General features: G+C 39.8%; 1 protein-coding gene and 1 pseudogene across 2 annotated transcripts in view; both read left to right on the top strand.

The window, feature by feature from the left end:
• The window catches only part of BABAM2 (BRISC and BRCA1 A complex member 2), a 407,441-nt gene that overhangs the window by 191,095 nt on the left and 188,484 nt on the right, over nucleotides 1-27,862 (top strand). For both annotated transcript variants that reach the window (XM_061155072.1, XM_061155071.1), the window contains exon 7: nucleotides 20,412-20,521. In XM_061155072.1, coding sequence (XP_061011055.1) covers nucleotides 20,412-20,521 — 110 coding nt within the window. The remainder of the gene's footprint in view (nucleotides 1-20,411; nucleotides 20,522-27,862) is intronic.
• LOC133065483 (BCL2/adenovirus E1B 19 kDa protein-interacting protein 3-like) lies at nucleotides 2,200-3,493 on the top strand (annotated as a pseudogene).

The raw sequence follows: 27,862 nt of genomic DNA on the forward strand, positions 1-27,862 counted from the left end.
TTCCATTTTTAGCTGATTAAGTGGTCATTGTATACTCAGAAACCTCATTTAACACAGTATGTTAAGTGCTCATTTTTTTGGTCTTTATATTCTAAGGCACATTTGTACATCTTTAGAATTGCTGTCTCATCTCTTCAATGACAGAAAAGGTAAAGAAAACCGTGTTCCTGAATTCACCCACTGATAAAAGCTGAGATGTGGGAGAGTCATAGCCGGAGGCAAGAGGAAGACGATTCTGACTGTGACATAAAGGGGAGAAAGCAGAAGTGGTTAGTTCCGTGAGAACATGTCTTATTACTCTTGTCTCTCCCATGGTGAATCACATGATGCCTTGCACGTAGCAGGCTACTGGATTGTAGTGGAAAAAGCATGGGCTATGAGTGAGAGAAACCTGAATTTATTTTCTGATGCTCCATTTATTAGTAGAAGATTTTGGACATTTTGCTTAATCTCTTGGAGAAATTTTTAGATCTGCAAAATAGAGATGACAATATCTATCTTGAAGGTTGTTGACAGTGTAAGTTTAGGTATGATGTGTGGTACCCAGACAGAAATCAGCCTTATTAAACTATTTTCTGTAAGAAACTGGGACTACTTTAGGTGTCAGATCTTGACTCCAGGATCAGGTGGCGGTCAGCCATTCCTGGTAGATAATTATAACCAAACCTGGTGAAATTCCTTAATTTGGGGGGAAATGGCAGTATTTGGAGAAATTATTTAACTGTGTTGTGATTTAAGAATTATATATATTTTATTATGCAGTTAAGCATAAACATGTACTTTGGGTTTCTAATTTAAGATTCCAACTCCTCTCCTCCTTTTTCTTCCTAAGAGAACAGTATTGTATCTTTGTATGGTCTGGTCTGGATTTTTATCATCTATTAATTCTTTCCTTTTTTATATTTGGAACAATATCAAATTCATACTAAAATTGTAAGAACGTACAAAGCATTTTTTTTTAACCATTTGAGAGTAAGTTGCAGTGTGATGCTCTTGACCTTCATATACTGTAGCATATTTCTTATAAATAAGTACACTTTCCTGCACAATTCTAGTATAGATATACAAATTGGGAAATTAACATTGTTGTAGTACTACCATCCAAATGTAAGACCTTATTCAAATTTTGCCATCTGTCCCACTGATTTCCTAATGGAGAGAAGAATTCCATTTAGAATCATGGATTCTATTCTTTTGTTATGGCTCTTCAATTTTTAATAGTTCCTCAGTTTTTCCTTGCCATTCACAACCTTTTTGAAGATTATAGACCAGTTTTTTAAAATGTATGAATATGGGTTGTCCGATGTTCCGCCATGATTGGATTCCATGTATGCATCTGTGGCAGGAATAGCATGGAAGTGGTGCTGTGTTCTCACTGCACCTCAAGTGGCACATCTGATCTGTTTACTGATTGATATGATCACTTTGATGACTAGTTTAAATTGGTGTCTGTAAGGCTCTCTACAGCAGAGTTGCTTTTTTTAAAAAATGTAATCAGTAAGTATTTTGTGGGGTGGTCCTTTGAAACTATACAAATATGTTTTTCATCTAACTTTCTTTACAACAGTATGGACCCATGATTTCCTGTTCGAGTTAATGGACTATATAGTCAGTTAGCGTTGTTGTTTATTTTGATGCTCAGTATTATTTCTATATCTAATCTGTGTGTATTAACCAGCCATGTTCATACTGATACCTCTATTTCCAATTTAATATGCTGAATTTGTTTATACATATTTGTATCTTTCTTCTTTGAAAGTGATAAATCCCATTATCCATAATATATTTTGTATATACTTCCCATTATCTATAATATATTATAGCTATATTACATTGGTTATATATGTAACCAATATGTAACCAATTGGTTACATATGTTCCATTATTTCTGCTGTCCCTCCATCATGTGGGCACCTTCTGCCCTCCACTTGGGCTCAGACATCCTGCACCAAATTGCCTTTCTTTGGGGACATCCTTCTTGTTCTGCTCTGGCCCACTGTAGAGCTCCCCCTGCCTACATTTATTCTTGCCCTGCAAGCTGCTAGAATATTCTTTGTAGAGCAATCTGATCACATCATTACTTTGTTTGTAATCCATTATTGCCTTGCCCTTAAAAAAACAAACTCCTTGGTTGTGTTGCTGCCTGAGAACTGGAGAAGGTCCTTGCTTCGGGGCTGCAGCTCTTCCAGCTGCCTGACAATGTCGTCTCATTTAGTAGAACAGCCACTGCCCCTGCACAACAACTGTGAGAAAGGTGAACAGTCTCTGCCACTGCCTGCCAGCCTCAACAGTTCCTGGGTGGAGCTCCCCATGAATAGCAGCAATGGCAATGATAATGGCAATGGGAAGAATGGGGGGCTGGAGCATGTATCCTCCTCATCACAGTGGGGACATGGAAAAGATTCTTTTGGATGCACAGCATGAATCCAGACAGAGCAGTTCCAGAGGCAGTTTTCATTGCAACAGCCCTTCCCCACAGGAAAATGGGCAGGTCATGTTTGATGTGGAAATGCACACCAGCAAGGACCATAGCTCTCAGTCAGAAGAAGTTGCAGAAGGAGAGAAAGAAGTGGATGCTCTGAAGAAAAGCATAGACTGGGTGTCCGACTGGTCCAGTAGACCTGAAAACATTCTACCCAAGGAGTTCCACTTCAGGCACCCTAAACATTCCGGTTCCTTAAGCATGAGTTAAAGTAGAGCCATGAAGAAAGGGGGGATCTTCTCCGCAGAATTTCTTAAGGTGTTCGTTCCATCTCTCTTCCTCTCCCATGTTTTGGCTTTGGGGCTAGGCATCTACATTGGAAAAGGACTGAGCACACCTTCTGCCAGCACCTACTAAGGGAAGAGAGGAGCCCCCAGGCCAGCATGTGACTTGTGAAGTGGTGTCTTGTCACAGTAATTCATTTGAACTTGAGACCATTGTAAGCATGACCCAACCTCCACCCTCTTTTAACATATCCAAGTTCCAGTAATTCTCAAATCCAGTATTTTATTCCAACTCTGTTGAGGCGTTTTACTAAGCTCATTCCCTTTTTGGCCTGTAAAACACTTTAGAATTTTCTAATAAGAGTTTACTCTTGTTTAGAAATTTGCAAGGGCTTCTTTTCCACAGACGCCACCAGCCGATGGTAATTTTGTCAAGAATGCCATTGTCTCCGTTCAGTACCACCAGACCTAGAACTGTACCTTTCATGGTATAAATCTTACTCTTGCAAGATAACTCCTACCTGTCTCTTCAAACTAGACCAGGTTGCAAATAATATGAAAGCTTTGTTGTTTTGTTTCTCAAGACAAAGGCAAGCTTCCCTAAACTTGAATTTATAGTTATGAAAAAAGAAAACAAAAACAAATAAAACAGACAAAATATGACACAAGGAAAGAAAATATCCTGGGCAATAAAGTTATTTAAAAAAAAAAAGCAACTCCTTGGCTGAAATGCATTGAAGTTGTTTATGGTCAGGCCCTTAAACTTGTCCCAGGACTTTCCTGTGGGCCAGTGGTCCAGTGGCTAAGACTCCACAGTCCCAATGCAGAGGGCCCAGGTTCCATCCCTGGTCAGGGAACTAGATCTCACATGACACAACTAAAGATCCCACATGCTGCAACTAAAACCTGGTGCAGCCACATATTTATTTATAGACTTGTTCAGCTTCATCTGTCACCCCTCCTCACTAGTGTCCATTGTTTCAGCCTTTCTGAACCCTACCCTGGGTGTGCCATATGCCTCTGTACCCCCATATCTTTCCACGTGCTCTTCTTTTTTCTTTCACTTCCTTGTACTTTCTATTCCTTCAGAGCACTGTGATTTCTTCCAACTAAAAGCATTATCTCCTTGATGTTGTTTAGTCACTAAGTCGTGTCTGACTCTTTTGCAACTATAGTCAGCCAGGCTTCCCTGTCTGTGGGATCTCCCAGGCAAGAATACTGGACTGGGTGGCAGTTTCCTTTTCCAGGGGATCTTCCCGACATAGGGATTGAACCCGCGTCTCCTGCTTGACGGGGGGATTCTTTACCACTGAGTCACCTGGGAAGCTCAACATTGTCTCCTGAAAAAGCTTCATGTGACAGCCAGTTTTGCCCTTTCTTTAACACCTCTCCTTTTTCCTGTCAGAGGTTCACACCTGTATTATAATATACCTTTATTCTAACAGTTTTAATCAAATGGTTGGTTATTATTTTTTTTTATTGTTTATTTAGTTCTCCTACTTGTCTGTGAAGATTTTGAGGGTGTGTGTTCCTAGCAGCTTCTGGGTAGTGCCTCACACATAGTAGGGCATTAATAATGTTTATAGGGGTGAATGAATGAATGAGTCTTGAGGTCAGCATCAAAGGTGTAATCAGTATAGAAGGAGAATGGAATTAATTGAAGGCAGAAGAAAATAAAAGAAATCTGCAATATATTTTGCCCATGGTGCATAAGCTATAGTAGGTCCAGTCATGGTTTATCTTGGGGAGAAGCCCAGTTTAGTTTGCTGAGGCATTGGGAAGGTGTTCTGTCTGCTCTTGTATTTTTTTTAATAGTTTGCTTGTTTGTTTTTTAACATAGTTCATGAAACCTGTTTTGGATTATTGTGCAGGTTTTCTTGTACACTTAACCAACATTTGATTCTATAATTAACAGACCCAAGAGAACCTGGAACTTAAAGGGTTCAACCTAATCTGCTTAATTACATTCTTTCATGCTTATTTGATATGATATTAATATAAACTTTTTTTTAGTAAGTTTAATCCACATTCCAATGTGAACCAGAAATGTTAAGCTGTTAATAGCTTCCCTGGAGAATTGCAACTTGCTTGGATGCTTCAGTACTTTCATCATCATTTACGCATCGTGAAATGTCACAATTTCTCTTCATAAGCACAAAACTGCAAATGTTCATCAATTGGTCTATCTTCAACCTGTTATTAGCTTAGAAATGAAGTATTCTTCACTAACCCAAGCCAGTGATAAAGTCGAACTCAAATTTTAGTTGATCTAAATCTAGTCATCAGCACTTCTATAATTAGTCAAGTTCTAAATAACAAAGCCACCTACTCAATAGTTATGCTAAGTACAACATTGAGTTTTTCATTTTGGGAACTTTTTAGTATAATAATATGTTCTTCATATGAAAATTTCCACTCTTCATAACTTCCTCCTCTTTTGGGGTCTTAACATTTTCTTTTTGATTCACACAGACCTCATTTAGTAAGTGGCACAGTTTTGGAAGCAGATTTGGATATAGTAGATTGATGTAGTGAAAAGAAGCATTGATGCAAGAGTTAGCAGTCATGAGTTTTGGTTTCAACCCTGTGACTAATCAACTCTGCACATCAGACAAATCACTTCCCTTATCTCAGTTTCTCCATCTATAAATCTACGAAGTGTGGGTGTTGGGATCAGTGGCTACAAACTTTATTTTTAATATAATAGAAACCTTCTTACAAGTGAAATCTTTCTCCCAGTGCCCAGTATACAAAACACAGTCGTAGTTGCTCTTAAGACACTCGTAGGTACACATGATCCCAAGTTTTTCCCAGAGCACAGGGTAACAACCCCTGGCCCAGATCTCTAAAGGGTCTGTGTTTTTTTTTTTTTTTTTTTTCTTTTTTTAACATTCTCTGATTTTATTTACCCTTCACTCGTGTCCTTTCACCTTTGGCACGTTACCAGTATCATTGACCCAAAGGGGATAGTGGCCACAATACCAGCTCTCTTGACCTGGCCCCTTTCTCTGGCTCCTCCATAGCTTATGGATGTGGCCAGTTAGAAGAATGTTTGAAAAATATCTTATTGTACTTTTCAGCTTCTACCACAGTTCTTCCCTCCATTTAACTCTGAGTTTTTGGAATATGCCACAGAGACTTATTTTTAAATCCTAAACTTTGTCTAAGATACCTTCCACACTCTTCCACAGCCCTATGCAACATCACAGTTCCTCTGTGTTCTCCTGTTCAATCACAGGATGAATATCTCAGTCCATTGCTTTTCAGTTCTCTATTTTTGAACCTGTTTTCTCTTCCTTAAGTGTCAGTTCTCTAAGTCAGTGCTTCTCAGACTTTAATGTTCTAGAGATCATCTAGGCCTTTATTATAAGTGTCCCCAAGGTGAAGCTGATGCTGTTGGTCTAATTAGTGAGGCTCCACCCAAATAGGCTTCAGCTGCTGGCTCTTCAGGAAGGTAATGCCACACCTGCATTTGGGATCTGGTACTGGTTCTCTGTCTCTAGGCGTTTTGAACGAGATAACCTGGAATACCGAAGTGGTAGAACTGTTTTCCTGGGAAAACACCAGGACTTGCTGTTTAGCATCTTGCAGGCTGGGAAAGTCAGAGCTGTTTTTCCTGTCTTTTCTACTGGTAAAAGTTTTGCATTTTTCCATTTAGGATGCTCATTACTCTCCTGCTTTATCTCCTTATAAAAGTCTAATGTCAGAAAAAGTCTGATGAATTCACTCTTAACACATAGAAGAACTGATGAGTTTTTCAGCCTTACCTTATTATGATTAATCATGTCCTGTCTTACTGGATCTCTTATTGAAGAAGGAAGGAAAAAATAAAAGCTTCTCATCTTCATGTTTTTACATATGAAGTTGGGAGATGTATTCTTGCCATTTTTTCCCTTACTGTTTCCATCCAAATGTCTTGCACATGGTAGGTAAATCATAAATGAGTACTGACTTAGTGATAGCACATGGTGTGTTATTTGGAAGTTGACTAGAAATGGCAAAAAGATTGCTCTTGCCTTTTTTCTTGTAGGGTTTGATCTCTCAGTCAAGTGTTAGAACTTGAATTTTCCTATTATTCTAGAGGATGACCTGAACCCAAGGATAATGGCTCATTCTGCCCAAAGTTACACTTACTGATTTATATTGGAAGGTCAAATTAATAAGAAGCATAGACCTCTGCTATTTCTTCAAGGGAAGTCTGCTTGTGGAACCCATTTTTGGATCAGTAGTTTCCTGGTAAGCATATGTAGTCATTTTTTTTCATATACATATTCATGCATTTGTTCATCAGATATTTACTGGGTGCCTATTTTTGTGGTAGGCACCATACTAGGCACTGGGAATACAACAGTGAGTGCAACACTGCCCTTAAGGAAGTTAGCCAGATACATGATCAGAGCACACATGTAAGTAACTTTAAAACACAGACAGAACAATCAAATGTTATCATATGAAGGGTGTAGCTAAACATCTGTAGGATCCCCGTGGAGAAACCATTACATCAGAGGGCAGGACCAGGAAGTCTTGTGAGAGGACATGACAGTGACTTTAGAGAGCAGGTAGAATTGGGAGATTTGGGGTTGAGGGATGCAGGGTTAGAAGAAGGCATTCAGGATTGAGTGGCAGGATGGAGTGTGGGCAGCTGCTGTAGTTAGGGTGTGTCAGTGACATAGTGTGGAAATGAGGTGGGAAAGATATCTTGTAGAGGCTGGAATGCCAGGGGGCACTTTTGAGTCTGAGAGGAAAGATGCAGTATATACTTCTCGGAGCTCTTTTCCACTCTGAAATCATTCATCCAGCCAGTTCCAGGGCTCCAAGTCACTAGATTTTTTCAGAGCTCTTAGCTGCCCTTTAGTTTCTGAAGATAACATCAATATGCAAACCAGAAGATCTCATTATAATATTTTAAGGAGAGAGTGTCCAGTAGGTTCCATTTTCTGTTCTTGCACCTGTGGTTTTTGATCGTTGCCAACTAATGAGGGTGCGGTACCAGGTGGCTGAAATCACGTAGAAGTAACCAATTGCCTAGTTGCCATGGGCACCAAACAGTTTGTGTAAGAGACTGGCTGGGTGGGTGGGTGGGTGCAAAGGTGTTATGCGCTTCTAGGGTGCCTTTCCCTTCTGTCCTCACTCACAGAACCTCCCAGGAAGAATCTCTAAGCCCCATAACTCAAAGCCACCTAAACAAGAAGAGGAAAGGGTGGAGCTTTAACAGTAGGAAAAATAGCATGGTAATGGATATGATCTCAGACCAGGAGTCAGGGAGGAAGGAATAAGAGAAATGAAACAGCATTTAACGAGACCCTTCTTCATGCCTGGTTCTTTGCTCAGCTACTTTCATACACTTTTGCCAAAGCCATGAGAACCTGTTGCTTCCTGTAATGCCCACATTTAGCACGTCTTGCTGAAAAAATACAAACACGTGCAAACTCTTAGCAATTTTTATTTTTATTTCTGTAGCTAAAAGATCACCATTTTTGTGCCAGTTGTTAAGTTGTGTGATAAACTTGCAAAGCAGTGTATGTGTTCAAATAGCCAGCCATTATGGTTTAATAGCCATTAGCGTTGGCTCCTCTGATACATTTTCCTTCATTGGTTGAGGTTAGGGAGGCTACAGAACAGCGAGGGCAGGATGTTCCATCCAAGGCTTGGGGTGGGTTACTCTGCCGTTTCAGATCTTCCTGGATGAGAAGCAGTAAGTGCAGGGAAATAGCCTCGTTGCAGCCCCAGCCTGGTGCTGAGGCAGATTGCTCCAGTAAAGCTTTCTTCTGGCACTTGCAGAGACTTGCCATGCCTCTCAGTGTTAAAAGCCCTTTCCAGGTTCTGATTAGAGCCTGGCATTTAATAGTATGCGACAAGCATTTAGATAACCCAGGGATGAAAGTCTCTTTTTAGCACTTAATTCTGTAAATTTCCATTTGCCATGGTTATCATCTGTATGAGTCAGTTTAATCATTTACAAGAGAAAATGTTGGTTGTACATGAAGGAAAACTACCTCAAACCAGCTGAAGCACGTAGGCAATTTATTGGCTTTCCAAAGTCGGAAAAAGGTTGAAGGCAAACAACAGGAGGAGCAGGACACAGCTGGACCAAGCACATGGGTGTGCGTCCTGCCAAGACTCTCTTCTCTCTCAGCTCTGCTTCTCTTGGTTGTCATTGTTACTGTTCAGTCACTAAGTCCATGTCCGACCCATGGACTGCAGCACGCCAAGTCTCCCTGTCCCTCACTGTCTCCCAGAGTTTGCCCAAGTTCATGTCTGTTGAGTTGGTGATGCCATCCAACTATCTCATCCTCTGCTGCCCTCTTCTCCTTTTGCCTTCTCTAGGGTGAGGGCTTTGTTCTCTCACAATGGCCTGGCCTCTTTTGCGGATGGGGAACATGGCTACTGACAGTTTCTTTTGCCTCTACAAAAGGACTAGGTCACTCTTCTAGGGACCCATCAGCTCTTCCCAGGGGTTTGGAACTGGTATCTCTGCCAGGTACTGTAAGGATTGGGGTCTAGGCGTGGGGACTAGATGAGAAAGGGGCTTCCTAGGAGAAGAGAAGGTGTCAGCCAAGTAGTATCACAGATGTCTACTGTATTAGCTTTCATTTCAAATCTGTGTTTTCTATCCTTTGCAAAGAGCTGTATGAACTCCTATGTAAAAGCTTTTCTACCTTTTTGTTAAGTCTTGGAGACATACTGAGGATGTGGTAAATGGTGTTCGTATTTGTTCCATATGTGCTTGAGGAAAACTCACTATTGTTTTAACTTGTTTTGTTGGGCTCCTGAACAGTCTGGCACAAGGTTTGTATCAGTAGGTGTGCGTAAAATCACAACTCAGATGTCTGAGGATGTGGTTTGGTACAATTTGTAAAACAGTTGCAGAAACTGATGCTTATATAAATAAGTTTAGCTTCTTATCAAACTCATTAAGAACACATTGTTAGAGTAATAGGGGAAACCCCCCACTCCAGGTTCTTTCTCTAAAAACGGTGAGGAGAGAAGATAGTGGAAGCCAGGAAATATTCTGTGCTTCTAATGAGGACCCTGTCTGTATTGCAACTCCCCACCTGCTCTCCTGTCCCCCTAGCCTCCAGCTTTCTAGAGAAAAGGCTCCAGTTCACACACCGTTTAGTCAGAACGTTGGTGTTCTCAAGACTGTGTCTGTTAGGTATAATAACTGTTGAGACAGTAGTTGACCAGTGAAATCTTGATTATGATTATTTTGGAAGAGCCAGGAATTCTTTTTTCCCCAAAGTTATTTGTACAACATATGTTTCAATTTAGTTTTATAAACAGAAGCTATAACCAACATATTAGGGGTGAGTACAGCTTCACAAGCAGATTCCTGCATAAATGAGGGCAGTGAAATGTTTTCTGTTTATGAAAATAATAAGCAAGATATAAATTAGAAAAATGCTAGTCCCATACTATGTCATGACATCTCATAGTAATGAACTCAAGATGTCACTTTCAGAAAACACGGGTGGGTGACAACAGCTCCATCCTGGTGTCTCGGACTCCCCCTCTTAGAGCTGCTGTTTCAGGAATATGGCACTTATCCTTTCCTGACCTGATGATCAGCTCCTCTTATTTCCACTGAGTGTAGTTAGTTAATCATGTGCTGTGCTGTGATATGCTTAGTTGCTCAGTTGTGTCCAACTCTTTGTGATGCCATGGACTGTAACTGGTCAGGCTCCTCTGTCCATGGGGATTCTCTAGGCAAGAATACTGGAGCGAGTTGCCATGCCCTCCTCCAGGGGATTGTCCCAACTCAGGGACCGAACCCAGGTCTCCCGCATTGCAGGTAGATTCTTTACTGTCTGAGCCACCAGGAAAGCCCTAGTTAATCACAGAATGTGCCTAATAGTACATACAATTGAAGGAAGGTTGCTATTATGTCTTAGAACCCCACAGCCCTCATTGGTGTTCTCAGAGAAGCCATCCTTCTTTCAATGAGTCTGTGTAAAGATGTCAAATAAATACATTTTGTTTGGCGTGGTGATCTTTATAGCTTTTAGTCTTTGTACTCTTAAAATTTTAAATTTCTTGCTCCACAGTTTCTAAAAGTAAACATTAAAACACATAAAGCATATATTCTTTTCAATTTGCTTTGAATACCCATTGATGCAGTCAGGATAGTCTTCTTGGGATAAAAAGAGAATAGGGAATGGTTCCTTAAGTTTCTCATGGTTGTTTGAAACATACAGGATTTAGACACTAAATGGAGGATGAGTACATGTACAGTAGATCTCTGCTACCTTTTCTGCATGTGGGTTTCCACGTTTTTTACATTTTTCTCTGAGTGCTGATACTTTCTTCTTTGTGCCCAACAGCATGCCAATGGGTATAACATTGTGGCTAAGAGTCTGGGTTCTGAGTCAACATCAGTTCAGTTCAGTTCAGTCGCTCAGTTGTGTCCGACTCTTTGAGACCCCATGATTCGCAGCACGCCAGGCCTCCCTGTCCATCACCAACTCCTGGAGTTTACTCAAACTCATGTCCATCAAGTCGGTGATGCCATCCAGACATCTCATCCTCTGTCGTCCCCTTCTCATGACTTCAAAATGCATTTTCACAATTTAATCACTTTCAGCCTCGGTTTCTCCATCTGCAAATGTGTAATAATGCTATCTACCTTATAAGGTTGTCATGGCGATTATATGAGAGAATGCATATAAAGCACTAAGCAAAGTGATGTTGAGTAAACACTTAATAAATGTCAGCTATGGTTATTAGACATAATAGGAAATAGATCTCTACCCTGACCTCAAGAAATTCACAGTCTATTTGGAATATAAACTATACACTGCTTAAATAGCACGAGGAATTCATAAGGCAACACGTAAAAACTACCTAGAGTAGACATAGATCACAATGCAGTTGAAGGGAATCTTAATGAAGCAAGTGAATTTACAGAGTTAACTTAAAATCACACCAGTTAAGGAAAGGAGAGAGAGAGCATTTTTAAATTATACTTTATTTTTTTATTGAAATATAGTTGAGATACAATATTATGTTAGCATCAGGTGTACTGCATAGTGATTTGACATCTGCATACATTAAGAAATGATCACCATGATCAGGCTAGTAACCAACTGTCCCCATACTAAGTTATTACAATATTATTGACCATATTCCTTATTCTATATATTATATCCCTATGACTTACTTATTTTATAACTGGAGTTTTGTACCTCTTAATCCTCTTCACCTATTCTGCCCTTCCCAACCATCACAAGAGAAAGAACTATTTTTTTTCTTTCTGGCTGCATGGCATGGCATGTGGGATCTTAGTTCCTCAACCAGAGATTGAACCTGTGCCCTCTGGATTGGAAGTGTGGAGTCTTAACTCCACTAGACCAGGGAAGTCCTGAGAAAATGCTTTTTTATAAGGGGAATGGCAAGTGCAAAAGCGTTAATCAGGAAAACATATGAGAAATAGCCCAGTTTTTCTGGACTAAGCAGAGAGAAACATTTTATTCTCATTTTCATTTGGTGAAACCAGATCTGAAGTAACTCTCTTAAAACTGTCGTCACAAGATGTATCAATACATTGAAGTGACTATTAGCCAAGAACTCAGTGTGTGGTGAGATAAGCTGTAACTAGGCTTTCAGAATCCCGACCTCAGTGCTGCAAGCCCTGCTGCATGGAACAGAGGGGCCCGGGGCTGGGAGCCAACTAGCAGGCCAAAGGGCCCAGTATGGCACCCATTGATTCCTTACTCTTGTATCCATTTTGCTTTCTGACTGAACTGCCTTTCCTTGCACTTATATATTTCCCAGCACTTTGATAAAGAGGAAATGACCTGATTTCCAAAATGAGCAGTGTCATTATTGGACAGAGACTTCTTAGCAGTGAGACCGAGGTCTTCCCTTCAGTTCAGTCGCTCAGTCGGGTCCGACTCTTTGCGACCCCATGAACCGCAGCACACCAGGCCTCCCTCTCCATCACCAACTCCCAGAGTCCACCCAAACCCATGTCCATTGAGTTGGTGATGCCATCCAACCATCTCATCCTCTGTCGTCCCTTTCTCCTCCTGTCCTCAATCTTTCCCAGCATCAGGGTCTTTTCAAATGAGTCAGCTCTTCACATCAGGTGGCGAAAGTATTCGAATTTCAACTTCAACATCAGTCCTTCCAATGAACACCCAGGACTAATCTGCTTTAGAATGGACTGGTTGGATCTCTTTGCAGTCCAAGGGACTCTCAAGAGTCTTCTCCAACACCACAGTTCAAAAGCATCAATTCTTAGGCACTCAGCTTTCTTTATAGTCCAACTCTCACATCCATACATGACCACTGGAAAAACCATAGCCTTGACTAGACAGACCTTTGTTGACAAAGTGATGTCTCTGCTTTTTAATATGCTGTCTAGGTTGGTCATAACTTTCCTTCCAAGGAGTAAGCGTGGTCTTCCCTTAGGTACATAGTTTTTCTTATTCTTCCATATTTCTTTTGCTGTTTTTCAGTCGCTCAGTCATGTCTGACTCTTTGCAACCCCATGGACTGCAGCACGCCAGGCTTCCCTGTCCTTCACCATCTCCCAGAGCTTACTGAAACTCATGTCCATTGAGTTGATGATACCATCCAACCATCTCGTCCTCTGTTGTCCCCTTCTCCTGCCTTCAATCTTTCTCAGCATCAGGGTCTTTTCCAGTGAGTCAGCTCTTTGCATCAGGTGACCAAAGTATTAGAGCTTCTGCCTCAGCACCAGTCCTTCCAATGAATATTCAGGATTGATTTCCTTTAGGATTGACTGGTTTGATTTCCTTGCAGTCCAAGGGACTCTCAATAGTCTTCTCCAACACTACATTTCAGAAACATCAATTCTTCAGCTCTCAGTCTTCTTTATGGTCCAAACTGTCACATCTGTATGTGACTACTGGAAAAACCATAGTTTTAACTATATGTACCTTGATCAGTAAAGTCGTCTCTGCTTTTTAATATGCTGTCTAGGTTGGTCATAGCTTTTCTTCCAAGGAGCAAGTGTCTTTTAATTTCATGGCTACAGTCACTATCTGCAGTGATTTTGGAGCCCAGGAAAATAAAGTCTGTCACTGTTTCCATTGTTTCCCCATGTATTTGCCATAAGATGATGGGACCAGATGCCATGATCTTAATTTTTTGAACGTTCAGTTTTAAGCCAGCTTTTTCACCCTCCTCTTTCACCTTCATCAAGAGGCTTGTTAGTTGCTGTTTGCTTTCTGCCATAAGGGTAGTGTCATCAGCATATCTGAGGTTATTGATTTTTCCCCCGGCAATCTTGATTTCAGCTTGTGTTTCATCCAGCCCAGCATTTCACATGATGTACTCTGCATATAAGTTAAATAAGCAGGGTGACAATATTTCTTTTGCTTAATGTGACTGCATTGCATCTTAGTTGTGGCAGACGGGCTCTTTCTTCCATCATGCATGATCTTTCGTTGCTTTGCACCAACTCTCTATTTGAGGTGCATAGACTCTCTAGTTGCAACCCCTGGGCTCAGTTGCCCTGGAGCATGTGGGATCTTAGTTCCCTGACGAGGGATTGAACCTGTACCCTCTTCATTGGAAGACAGAGTCTTAACTCCTAGACCACTAGGGAAGTCCCTTGTTGTCATGTCTTAATGCTAGTAGAATCCAGTTCAAATTTTAACTGGGGCTGCTCATACTGATATGTAACAGTGAGTCTAGAGGACATGTTATTGTAAATCTCCTGTCTCAAGTAATGAGAGGCCACTGCTGAGTCTCTATAAGCTGTCTTGACCACTCTTGAAACTTCTGTTCCCTCCTCACTCTTAATCCTTTTCTCCAGCTTTAATTTTCCTCCATAGTATTTGTAACATACTATATATTTTACTTACTTTGTTCCATGCTTGTTAAATGAATGGTAGCATCATGAGAGTCTCATTCTCTTGAAAAAACTTGACTTGTAAAAACCTAAATATATGTAATCTGATGACAAATCTATACTGTCAAAATTCTGGGGCCTCTAGAGTACAAACTTCATTTAGTATATTTTAAAATAAGGTTCTGTTTTGGAAATTTTTAATTTGCTTATATCTTTTAAAAAATGCATACCTTTTGTATATGAGTTGCTTACTTAGATGTAGTTTTCAGTCACCCTAGGAATCATGATTAATCCTGGGTCTTATTTAATATAATTTTAAATATAACTCAAAATAGCTCTTACTCTGTTTTTGACAGACAGGATAATAGCTTCTTTATAGTCTTTATGTCCACAAACTGGTTTTACTAGTAATGGTTATAGTTTTGTTGTAAAACTTTCTGAATTGAGAAATGCAATTTTTTTTTACAGTCTTCCTGTGTGACATGTGGTTTGTAATATATATTGTCCAGCTAATATTTTCTGTCAGCAACTAGTTAATTGATGGTTTGATCCTACATATAGGATCAACATATAGGGACTTGTTTAATGACTGCTTTCCTCATTTGGAAAATTAGCATGTCAAAAAGGTACAGCATAATGATAAATTGTACTTGTGTCTATTTTCATTTCCAAGGCTAATTATTCTCTCTTTTATACCCTTTTGATATTGCAATGAGCCCCAATGGAGAAAAGGTGTATAAATAAACCATTATAACCTAAGCAGAGTGTTAACTTTTATTGGTCAGTATATCCTTCGCTTATATATGATTTAGATTTGAGTTTTCTATGATAAAATCTGAACTAGTTGTAGATTTAAGGCACAGAAGAGATAAATATTGAGAATCTTTGTAACAGAAAGCGTTTTCTGTTTAACTCCATCATTTACTCACTCTTACAGTCATTCCTGTGCTAATTCAGTTTTTTTTCAACCAATTTGCTATATATTTACTATGTTCCAGACACTGGGGATACAAAAATGAACAGGAAAAACTCCCAGCCTGCAAGGAACTCACCATCTAGTGACTATTCACTGCAAGCCACAGGAAGCCCTTTCTGCTATAACCAAGTGCCATGCCAAATCCACTGATAATTCTCAGCAAAATATCACAGCCATGATTGCCTTGCCATATGCATATCAGTGCCTGACATGCTTTTGTAAAGGTGTGAGGCAGTATTTTTGTTTCAGCTTTAGCAGATTCGGCATTGCCCCCCAACCCCATTTTAGTCTGCTGCAGTTTCAAATGGCACAGATAGGAAGCCCTGAAAATGTATACTTGTACATTTTAAAATTTCCCCTACTACACTGTTACCACCCCCTGTTTTCCAAATGCTGCCATTAGTGGTTACAATAATCATCTGTAATGTTAGCTTCTAAGAACCATGGTACAAGAGCTTCTTTTATAATTTCCCAGATGGGAAGGAACACATGTACAGGCCTGTTAGAGCTGCAGAAACTGGAAACAGCACTGTGTAGATTTGTATTTTTGGAACTCTTTGGGCTTATTTAAGCTCTCAAAGTCAAACTTATGTATCCATTAGATATCAAATACCAACTCGGGGAAAACTCATGTGCCACACACACCAAGGGGAATAAATCTTATTAAAGAAGTTCATAAAAGGAACTTCTAGAAACAGCTATTTTCATACTCAGATTAATGTTTCATGTACTTTTTGCAGGATGCCAGATAATAAATGTTGATTATGTAAACCAGGGCCATTCCGGTTGTTTGGAGGACTGTCTCTGAGCATTTCTGTTCTTTGCTTAAATAGTAGTGAAATGCAAAGTTCAAAAAACAGGAAAGGGAAATAATTATAAGTTATTCATAGGCCTATGGAATGAAGCTGTTAATTAAAAGGATTTTTAGTGGCCCCCGTTTTTTTCAGTGTTTTTTTTAAATTTTAACAGAGTTCTGTGACTTGTAGTCAGAGACGTTTAACAAGGAAACTCAGTTGTTGGGCAAAGGTATCTGAAAGACAGTTTAATGTTAGTTCTTCTTTTACTGTTTCTCTGAAGGTGACTACCCTAACTCCAAAGGGAACTACTTTTGCACTTAGATTATAAAATGAATTTGTCTCTCTGAATGTGAATTTTTTCAAGCTCAGCTTCACCCTTATTTTAGATATTTTATGAGTTTTAGAATCATATAATTACATAGTTTCTATTTGCTGAGGCTATAAGTATTTTTAAAATTTTCCATCCTTACTTTACAGAAAGGAGCATACAAAGTTGGATTCTTTCTCATCTATAAAAGAGTAAAAAGTGATAGATAAACTCAGACTCCCAATCTTGGCTTTCCTTTTAAAACCACTAGTTCTGGGGACTTTGGTTTACTGGGGAGGGGAGGTGGGGGAGAGGACAGGAGCCAGGAACCAGTACTTAGTTCTCAGACATCACTGGTGACAGCAGCTTTTATAAAATCACTAAGTGTGGAGGAAAAAGGTTAGGAATTAACATTAAATTGTTTATTGATTTATGTATTCAGCAGACATCGAGTGGTTTCTGTATTCCAGGCACTGTACTACTTGTTCCTTTTACATACTTGCTCTGTCATTCCACCTAAAGATATAGTCCAGATATACATGCATTGCAAAATCTACATGTAAAAATAAAATTGTAACAGTGTTAGAGGAAAAACTAGGAAAATGGTTAAACAACCTCTGAGTTATTAGCCAGATTTAACCCTATAGCATTCTCAATTTTCTTCTGATGTCAGAAGAGCCCCCAGACAAAGTCAGAAGCCAAAAAGAGAAAATATTTGCATCCAACCTGGGCTGGTGATGAGACAAGTGCTCAGGGCTGGTGCACTGGGAAGACCCAGAGGGATGGGATGGAGAGGGAGGCGGGAGGGGGGATTGGGCTGGGGAACACATGTAAATCCATGGTTGATTCATGTCAATGTATGGCAAAAACCACTACAATATTGTAAAGTAATTAGCCTCCAACTAATAAAAATAAATGGAAAAAAAAGAGAAAATATTTATAATACATGGGATAAACAAGGGTTAGTAAATGTAATAAACAATAACAATAACAACAAAAAAGTCCAAAAACCTTTAAGCAAAATGGGCAAAAGATTTGATGGGAAGGTTTATAGGAGAAATGTAAATTATCCATAAATAAGTAAAAAAAAATTGCCCAGCTTCATTCATTGAATCTAAATTGAGGTACAGTTTTCCAGCTATCAGATTGCCAATGTCGAATGAAAGAGAAACAGCCAATATCATCCAGTTACTCAGGATGAAGAGAAAGAGGCTTTCTCATACTGATGCAAATTCATGGGCCCAAATGTGAATTGCTGCAGAAGTTTTAGAAAAACAATCTATTAAAATGTAAAATGTTTATAGCCTTTGACTCAGCAAGCTGAGTTTTAGTTATCTCCTAAGAAATATAAGTCCCACTACTAAAAGGTGTTTATCCAAAGATACTTATTGCAGCACTATCAAGTGGCTAAGAACTACAGGCAACCTGAATGTCTGTTGCTAGGGGAATGGTTAAATACAAAATAAATCCATGACGTGAAATATTGTGTGACTATTTAGAAAGCAGTGGTAGAGTCCTGTGTATAATAGGACTCTTATTAGGGAAAACAGAACACACAGTTAAAGAGTTATTTATATGCAAGTGTGTGTATGTTTTTATGATCATAGAAAAAGCTGTTTAAGGCCACATACACAGTTACTATTGGTTACCTTGAAAAGCAAGGATGGAAATGCCTTTTTATTTATTTATTTATTTTTGGAAATGCCTTTTTAAAACAACAACAACAACAAAAAAAACCCTTCAGTATCATTTGACTTGTTACAACAAGCCTGAATTTTGTAATGTAAAATGAAAAAACAATTGAGAAGTTAAAAAAGAGAGGAAGAAAAGAGAAGGGGAAGTGGCCAAAGAGACAAGAGAAGACCAGGAACATACAGCTTCTTCGGAGCAAGAAGGAGTATTTTCAGAGGAGAGAGAATTCCATGTCAAATACTGTTTAGAGATCAAGTAAGATGGGGACCGAGAGGCATTTGTTGTCTTTAATGGCTGTCCTGGTAGGAATTAGGGTCAGAAGGCTACCAGAGCGGGCTAAGGGGAGGTTAAGAAGAGGGGAGGGAGTGAGACAGGGAGTGTGGACCACTCTTTCAGCAGCAGTCTATGCAGTGGAGGGGAGATGTGAGAGAAAACCCAGAGAACTAAGCAGAAATCAGCATGATTTCTTTTCTTTCTTTTAAAAATTTTTATATTTTAAGATAGGGGAGACTTCCGTTCCTTGTCTCTATGTATACTTGCCACAGTTTTGCATCCTGTAGACACAGTAGAAAGCAGAGCAAGGAGACCAAAGATGCTAGAGGTAAGCAGGTGAGTGTGAGGACCCGCTTCCAAAGATGCAGAAGAATTGGGCTGAGGCCTGTTTTAGACCAAAGGAAGGACATCATGTCTGAGATTCCCAAGTATCACAGGCAGTGGTTCTTAAAGTCTGGGTTGGGACTCTCCTAGGATGTCTGCTGAGAATGTGTGATCTGATTTAGAAATGTGGGTTGGCTCTTAGCAGTGCCTTAGTGTGAAAAATGTGCAATTCTATTAAGTTTCTTAAAAAACTTGTATTTGACTTGGAGCCATTTGTGTGTGTGTGTGTGTGAGTGAGAGTCACTCAGTCATGTTCGACTTTTTGCGACCCCATGGACTGTAGTCCAACAGTCTCCATCCATGGGATTCTCCAGACAAGAATACTAGAGTGGGATCCCCTTCTTCAGGGGATCTTCCTGATTGAACCCGGGTCTCCTACATTGCAGGCAGATTCTTTACTGCCTGAGCCAACAGGGAAGCCTCTGTAGCCACTTACCAATCAGAAATAAATTAAGGGTTATTAAAATTTTTTATTCTCAAATTGAAATCACCATGCTATGAGAATTTATTCTAATTCAGTATTTGTTTCAGAAGTCTGCCAAATTCTCAGTGTTTGGCAGTGATTGTAAAGTACATTCACATAGTGGTAAGTCCCACAGTTTTAATTCAGGACAGTTTAATATATCATCAGTGTTGGCTTGAGTTGATTATGACATTTGATTGTTGCTATTCTTGTTTTTTAATTATAAATTACAATAAGTTTAGCTTTATCATTATCAGTTCAACCTCTCAATGTTTCTTTGTTTTTGTCTTATAATATTCTTATAACTAGACTTTTAAAATACATACGTCTTGTGGTTCACATAGGAGTCATCCATGATCATTTTGTTTGAACAGGTATGTGTGTAACACCCTGCCATTTGCATGTACAGTGGCACACTTCATAGTAATTTATTTCTTGGCAATGTTTACTATTTAAATATCTTACAGTATATTATCAAGATAGATATAATAAAATTCCTAGGGTATTTTAAGATTTTCTTACTGTCTGGTGATATAAATCATGTTTATAATGCATCTTCTTTCTAGGAAAAGTAAATTTTAAGCCATTTGTATGTATTATATAAATTGTAAGACATTGTATATCTTGCTAGCAGCATGTTTACTGTAACTTAACTACATTTTTGCCTAATCCTTTATTTTAACACCAGATTGACTTGTCCCTTCTTGGAATGTGGGAACAACTGAAAGATTGGTGGGGATCTTTTTATTATTATGGTGGAGTTTGATCAGAATGTTTGAAAGCTGTCAGTATTTTTTTTTTTTTTTTTTTTTTTTTTTTTGAAAGCTGTCAGTATTAAAGAGTGACTAGATATGTGGCAAAGCATGTATGGAGTCTCAAAACTAGAATCCAGGTGACCCACACAGCCTCATTGCTGGCGGACAGTAAGCTGGTCACCAGAAAAATGTTATGAGAGCAAGTACTAATGACATTGTGTTTTTCACTAACTGTTTAAGGATGTGAATGAAGACCCAGGAGAAGATGTGGCCCTCCTTTCTGTCAGTTTTGAGGACACTGAAGCCACTCAGGTGTATCCTAAGCTGTACTTGTCACCCCGAATTGAACAGTAAGTATTGGTGTCGTAGTTTTATGTAGCCTGATGATTCCTCTTGTTGATGAGACGTGATTGCTACTTCTTTTGCCAGTCTTACATTCTTAAAATGGTTTCTCTTTATTAACTTTGGTTTTCTTAAAATGAATTGTATTCAGTGTTTAGATTCCAGATTAAATACAGACAGTATTTGCCATAGTGATCTTTGGATAAGACTTAGCTGTGCACTTTGTGATGTGAATACTGTGCCTGGGTCCAAAATTGTGACTCCTTACGAATGTCCCTGGGTATGTGTGGTTGGGCTTCCCCTGATGGCTCAGTGGTAAAGAATCTGCCTGCCAAGTAGGGTTGGGAAGATCCCCTGGAGAAGGGAATGGCAACCCACTCCAGTATTCTTGCCTGGAGAATCCTGTGGACAGAGGAGCCTGGTGGGCTACAGTCCATGGGGTTGCAGAGACAGACACAACTGAAGTGACATGACACGCGTGCACTGACTCGTGGAGAGTGGGAGCCATGCAGACATGGTGGGGGCAGATCTTTCAGCCAGGGGAGAGCATTCCAGACAGCAGGAGGGAGGCTGCTGGGGACTAGGAATCCCAACTCTGAGGCTGGTGCCGCTCCTATGGGCTCCTGAAGCCCTCCCCTGCGTCCCTAGCAGAGTGCACCCTGATAGTTAATGCATGCGGGTTAACCCTCTGCCTCCCCTCCAGATAGCAACTCTGAGATGGGGCCCTGCTTGCCAAACTAATAGGTTAGCCCTATGTCCCCTGGCAGTTCATGGGGTCGCAAAGAGTCAGACACGACTGAGCAACTGAACTAAAATGATGTCCCCTAGGGCTTCCCTGGTGGCTCAGTTGGTAAAGAATCTGTCTGCAATGCAGGAGACCCGGGTTCGATCCCTGGGTCAGGAACCTCCCCTGGAGAAGGGACTGGCAACCCACTCCAGTATTCTTGCTTGGAGAATCCCATGGACAGAGGAGCCTGGCATGCTATAGTCCATGGTATCACAAAAGAGTCAGACATGACTTATCGACTAAACAACAACATGTATGGTTACCTTAAAGAGGACTGCTGAACAGCACCCTACTCAATTTCTTGTGTATTCATAACTTTTCTCATTGTTTGTAAAAATGTAACCAGTATCCTGACAGTATTAACTTATTCAGAAGTTAGTGAAGGGAATATTAGAAGCAGGTAGCTTAAAAAGATGACATGTTTGAATTATTTTTTTGCATTTAAATAGTTCTGTATCACTTTACACAACATTCAGACTATGTGGTACCAGTAGTTTGATATTACGTCTGTGTTTTAACTCAGTAACTTTGTTCATCAGTAATGGATCTTATAAGCGCTAGCCTCACAATGTGCTTATTGTTGGCTAAAATGCTTTACTAGCTTATTCTACTTCAAAGGAAGTTGAGGTTCATTGAAAATGGATTGTAAGCAGATTTGGTTGGGAACTTCTGACAGGACAGATTTTTCATCAGCAGAGAGAGTTTTTACAGACTCTGCTTGAAATGTATTATTAAAATTCTCTGTAAGTCATCTAGTCAGGGTTGGCTGATTTCTGTCTGAGATGTGGTCACCATCCACATTCATATACCAAGCTCTTTTCACCCCCCTTCTCCTTAGTTGCTCTTAATTCATGAATCATGGACATACCATCTTACTGATAAAAGACATGGCTCTTTATACTCAAATATGGAAGATTATGAGCATTTATAACCCACAGGCATTCTCTCATCTATTTATATACCTCTGACAATACCTGGAACAGGATCTTAAAGTAGCAGTCACTGAATGAATCCTTTAATTTTTAATTGAAAATACTGAACCATAGCAGTAAGAGGCCAAAGGATATTGGAGAGGATACAGTGAAGTGGTAACAGGCAAGGAATCAAGCATATGGGATTTAAACCTGGATTCTGTCACTTACCAACTGGCAAAATAGTTAACATCTCCGAATTTGTTGCCTCATCCGTAAAATGGGGTAATCATACCTTTTTCATAGTTTTGTTTTGAGGATTATATTAAATACTGTTCATAAAGCATTAATTGCAATGCCTGTCACTATAGCAAGTTGGAGCTAGTAATGTTATTATTATTGATATAGTTTACAGGAGAAGAATGAGTGACTGAGTGAGTGGTTTGTAGGACAGATTGGGGCAGAAAAGGAGGGGATGAGTAAACATGTGAGGAAATACTAGTTCCGGAGTAGCCACTCAGTACATACAGAATGCATTAAACTAAGAAGGTATTTTGATGATGAGAAAAGAGAGTTGTAAAACAATCACAAGATACAGGTAATAAGAATATTATCAATTAAGCTGCAGCCACAAATTTGCCAGCATTTACTTTATTGTTCTTTGAAGTGACTGCTTGTAGTTTGCAAGTAAACTTGCTAGTAAAATATTTCTCACTCTAAAAATCAAAGATATGGTGGGAAAAATTATTAGTAAAGGGAATGTTTTAAAAGTGATTTCCTATTTCTAAAATCTAGCTTTCTACATCCCCCCGCCCCTTTTATGTCAAGAACTGGCCACAGCTTACTTTTCCAGATCAGTTTCCTGTCATTTCTCCCCATGTATCCTGTCCTTCAGCTGGACTCCTTCACTTGAAGTTTTCTACATTCACACATACTCTCTTGCCTCTGTGCCTTTACTAAAATTGTTACCTCCATGTAAAATGCCCTTCTCTAATGCTGTCTTTGTGTTGAAATATTATACATTTTCTAAGACTTTTTTTTCAGATGCCGTCTACCACCCATTTTCCCTGAGCAAAATTAATCTAGCCTTCCTCTGAGTTCTCACAACACTAAACTTCTATCACTCTTATAATCTGCACACCATAGATTTAGTTAGTGCTGTGCTTTTTTTTTTTTTCTTCATCTTTTATCTATATCACAAGCAACTCACGTGCAAGGAGCAAGTCTTTTCATTCCTTTAATGCTTTTACAAATGCAGTGCAGGGTAAATAATATCAAATAATAGTAAATAATTGACAGTGTTCTAGGGAAGTAAGTAATTTTCACAAGAAAATGTGAAAATGCATCATTGAGAGATTGTACGTTTTTACTGTTTGGTACAAGTTCCCTTAATAGAACTGCATGTGTAATAGCAAATAAAATGACTAAACGTTCTTATATCCTTGAGTAAAAGTTGTAAAAATGAGCTTTTAGAGAAAGGTTAAAATGGAAAGTGGTCGAATTGTGGTATGATCTTCTAAGGGCTTACATAGTTGCTAAAGTTATTCATATCTTTGCCTGACTCTTATAGAGTTCAGAGCATAGGAAAGAAGTAATGTCATTTCACTAAGGTCAAGGTCATAGGATAGATTTTTAGGAACTGAGTGAAGAGAGGTTGCTACTATCTTTGATATTGTGTTAAGTTCTTGTTTCTGTGTTTCATACAATCCTGTCAACTTTTAACTGTTGAGGCACTGATTATAGAGTCAGACTTGGAGAGTTCTTTCAGGAGTCATGGGAAAAGCATCCTACATGGACCCGCCCGAAGCCAATGCCAGACGCTTGCCCTAGCTCAGGCTTGCACACTTTTTGGCTTTTGCTGTGGCTCTTTCGAGGAAGTCCCAAGTCCCATGCACTGTATTTGACAGGCAGAAGCCCTGGAGATTGACAGCCTGATCCACAGTAGGTAAAAATTGATAAAAGACTTTACATGGCATGGAAAGCTGTCTTGAGCCTGGGAAATAACCCGTTTTATTCTGGCTGGTGTAATGTCTCTGCCCCAGCTAGTTCAAGCAGTAGGCAAGGGCACTGTGCTCACATTAACTAGTCTCAAAAATAGGAAAAGGCTACTCTGGGGTCTTGTCATCACATACAGGAAGAGGGATAAATTTATTTTGCCCTAAAGATTTCTAGGGATATGGATACCAAATGCCCCCAAATTAGAGGCTCCCATAAAAGAGAACATCTGTCAGAGACACTGGGTAGAAAACTCCCAAGTGTATTATAATTTATGAAGCTCTGCAATGTGGTCTCACTTCAGAAATCTGTCCTGGCACAGTTGTCTTGTGTTTCTAGCAGTGCCGGGATGCATGACTGACTGAACGCCTGTATAGTGTTTAGATGCTTGTTGTTTCCTGGTCTCTCGCTGTGTTCCATACGTGGCTTGCAGAGTAAAAGGTTCTGAGAACTTTGTGTTCTCCAACAAGGGACTTTTATAAAATGCGCATGTTTCAGGGTCCATTCATTTGTTTTCAAAGGAACCCAAGCCAATCAATTGAATTAGACACTAAGTAATGTTCGTTTAAATTTAAAAAAAAAAGTGGTAAGGTATGCAAGACAAGCTAATGGTTAGTTATGTAAAGTAGATTTTGGTTGAATAACAGGAGAAGGGGGGTGAAAAACTAGATTCCAAACCAGTTGCCTTTTTTTCCTGGCAGGAAAGCTGGAATCATAGGGTTATGTCATCCGAGCTGGCACGAATCCTTCCTTGCCTTCACCTCCGCCCCAGACTGTGGCAGTTCCAGCGGTGACACCAGAGGTCAAATGGCAGCAGAGACTGCACAGTTCTCTCCCCAAAGGTGTGGGCCTGTCCTTGGCTGCAGCCGGTTAGTGGGAGTGGTTTGAGGAAAACCAGCTCGTCACTCCCTGTGCTGTTCCCCCTCCGAGCATAAAAAGAGGACTTCAGCCCCTGAGGCGGACCAGGTGGCATCTTTCACAAGTACAGAATTTGTTTTTAGAACTTTGCGTTGTTGAGTTACAGTCCCGCCTTGGAAATAAATACTCAAAGCTTACCAGCCCACAGACATTCGCCATTATTGAGGCCAGTGTGCCTGTGAATATCCATACATTCATTCTTTCAGGCAACAAAAACACATTGAAAAGTGACCCAGTATAAGGTCTCTTGCTCAGAGAATATCAAGAAAAAATGAGATATGGCTTATGCCCTTAGTTTGTGTATAATCAGTAAGGGAGATCAGAACAAATATGGCAAGTTCCAACTTGTGTGTAGAAATAGCACAATAAGACTCGGCATGAGAAGCCCTCTGTTCCTCCACTTGCTAACTGGCAGTCTTGCTCAAGATACTTTAACCTTTTTGAGCCTCATTTCATCTTCTGTAAAGGGAGATACATCTTAAGCTTCAGTTTCATCCACTCCAAGGGGGTATGGAAGTGCCTACTGTAGTGTTTGACTCATGGTTGATGTTCTGTTAGTGCTTCTTGAGTTATATAAACACCCAAGAAAAGACATTAACAACTGAAAGACTTCAGGGAAAGAGGAGATCACAGTTCCAATCAACTTGTTGAGGAGGAGACTTTGGAAAACTTTGGAAAGTATGGCTCTGCCAATACGACGTGGTTTTTCTAGAGATTAGATATGGTAATACTGTAGCAATAAAAATGTATTTGTTTAGTGTTTTGAAATATTCAAGTTGCTTTACAATTTACCATCCCATCTAATCTTCATGGTAATATTCTTGGCTTGCATTTTTTTTAATTGAAGCATAATTGATTTGCAATGTGTTAATTTCTGCTATACAGCAAAGAGACACAGTTATATATACACACACACACATTCTTTTTTGTATTCTATTGTGTTTTACCATAGGATATTAAATATAGTTCCCTGTGCTATATAGTAGGACCTTGTTTTTTTCATCCATTCTGTATATAGTAGCTTATATCTGCTAACCCCAACTTCCCACTCCATCCTTCCCCCAATCTCCTCCCCTTCGGTGACCACAAGGCTGTTCTCTATGTCCATGAATCTGTTCTGTTTCATAGGTAGTTTCATTTGTGTCATATTTTAGATTCCATATGTAAGAGTTATCATATGGTATTTGTTTTTCTCTTTCTGACTTCGCTTAGTGTGGTAATCTCTAGTTGCAGCCATGTTGCTGCAAATGGCATTATTTCATTCTTTTTATAGCTGAATAGTATTCCATTGTATATATGTACCACATCGTCTTCATCCACTCATCAGTAGATGGACATTTAGGTTGTTTTCAGGTCTTGGCCACTGTGAATAGTCTAGCATGAGTTTCATAATACATCTTTTCACCTCTAAAAGCTGAGTTTCTTAGATCCTTCCTGGTACCCTTCACTGTCTTTACTTCCTTTCCCAACACATTCAGTTCAGTTCAGTTCAGTCGTTCAGTCGTGTCCGACTCTTTGCGACCCCATGAATCGCAGCACGCCAGGCCTCCCAGAGTTTACTCAAACTCATGCCCATTGAGTCGATGATGCCATCCAGCCATCTCATCCTCTGTCATCCCCTTCTCCTCCTGCCCCCAATCCCTCCAGGCATCAGGATCTTTTCCAGTGAGTCAGCTCTTCGCATGAGGTGGCCAAAGTATTGGAGTTTCAGCTTCAGCATCAGTTCTTCCAATGAACACCCAGGACTTATCTCCTTCAGGATGGACTGGTTGGATCTCCTTTAAATTATGCTAAATTATGTTTCCCATGATTTCACCCTAGGCCTCTTTCATGGTTTCACCTCTTTGTGGACGACCCCCAAATCCCCATTTCGAATCCCAGCTTTTCTCCCTGTCTACAGGTCTGCTTTTCTAGCCACTTGATAGATTTTGTGTCTGTGTGTTCAGCTGACACCTCACATTCAAAGTGTCTGAAATGAAACTCATCATTCCTCAAGTAGATGTTTCTGCTTTGCAGCCTTCTTTGTGTTCACAGCACTCTCATGGTCTTCAGTGCCCAGTGCTGCATCTCAAGATCAATAACCAGCCCATTGTTTTATACTAGAAACCCTCTCTCCGCAGTGTCTTTATTTTTGTCATTCTTCCTGTCATTTTAGTTCAGTTCTTCAATTGCCACGTCTCCTGATAGCCTTTTTTTTTTTTTTTTAACTTTCCCTGTTATTTCAGTTTATTTAGCAGAAAACTCTCATGTCTTCTTAAAGTAAGTTCTAGTCATATCATGTCCTTCCATGATTTCATCCACACCACCAGTGTCTCCCTGTTACCAACTGAATTAAGCACATCTCTCTCATCATCCAGAGTATTCTCTCTTTTAATCCCGTCTGGTCTTTCTACCCTGATCTGGCCTCTATGTATTTCCTGTTGTTCAGCCAAACTGGTATTTTGTGCGTGATTTCCTGTGAACACAGTTTTTATTTTTTTCATTATTATACCTTTGCTTGGACTACTTGTTATACTTGAACATTAAATTTATTTCCCTCTCCCGTAGGGTCTGTCCTCTTAGACCTTCTCCCTCACCACCTCCTCTGTGGAGCTTTCGTGACCACCACCATCTGTGTCCCCAGCATGACTGTACTCTCCCCTCTTTGTGCCTCTGTTGTCGTATTGTCTTCCTGGACTTTAAACCCCTTATGGGTGGACTTCTTCCTCCAACAGTTGAGGCCTGGTGAGCCACAGCCC

The sequence above is a fragment of the Dama dama genome, chromosome 11, assembly GCF_033118175.1.
Source record: "Dama dama isolate Ldn47 chromosome 11, ASM3311817v1, whole genome shotgun sequence".
NCBI lineage: Eukaryota > Metazoa > Chordata > Mammalia > Artiodactyla > Cervidae > Dama > Dama dama.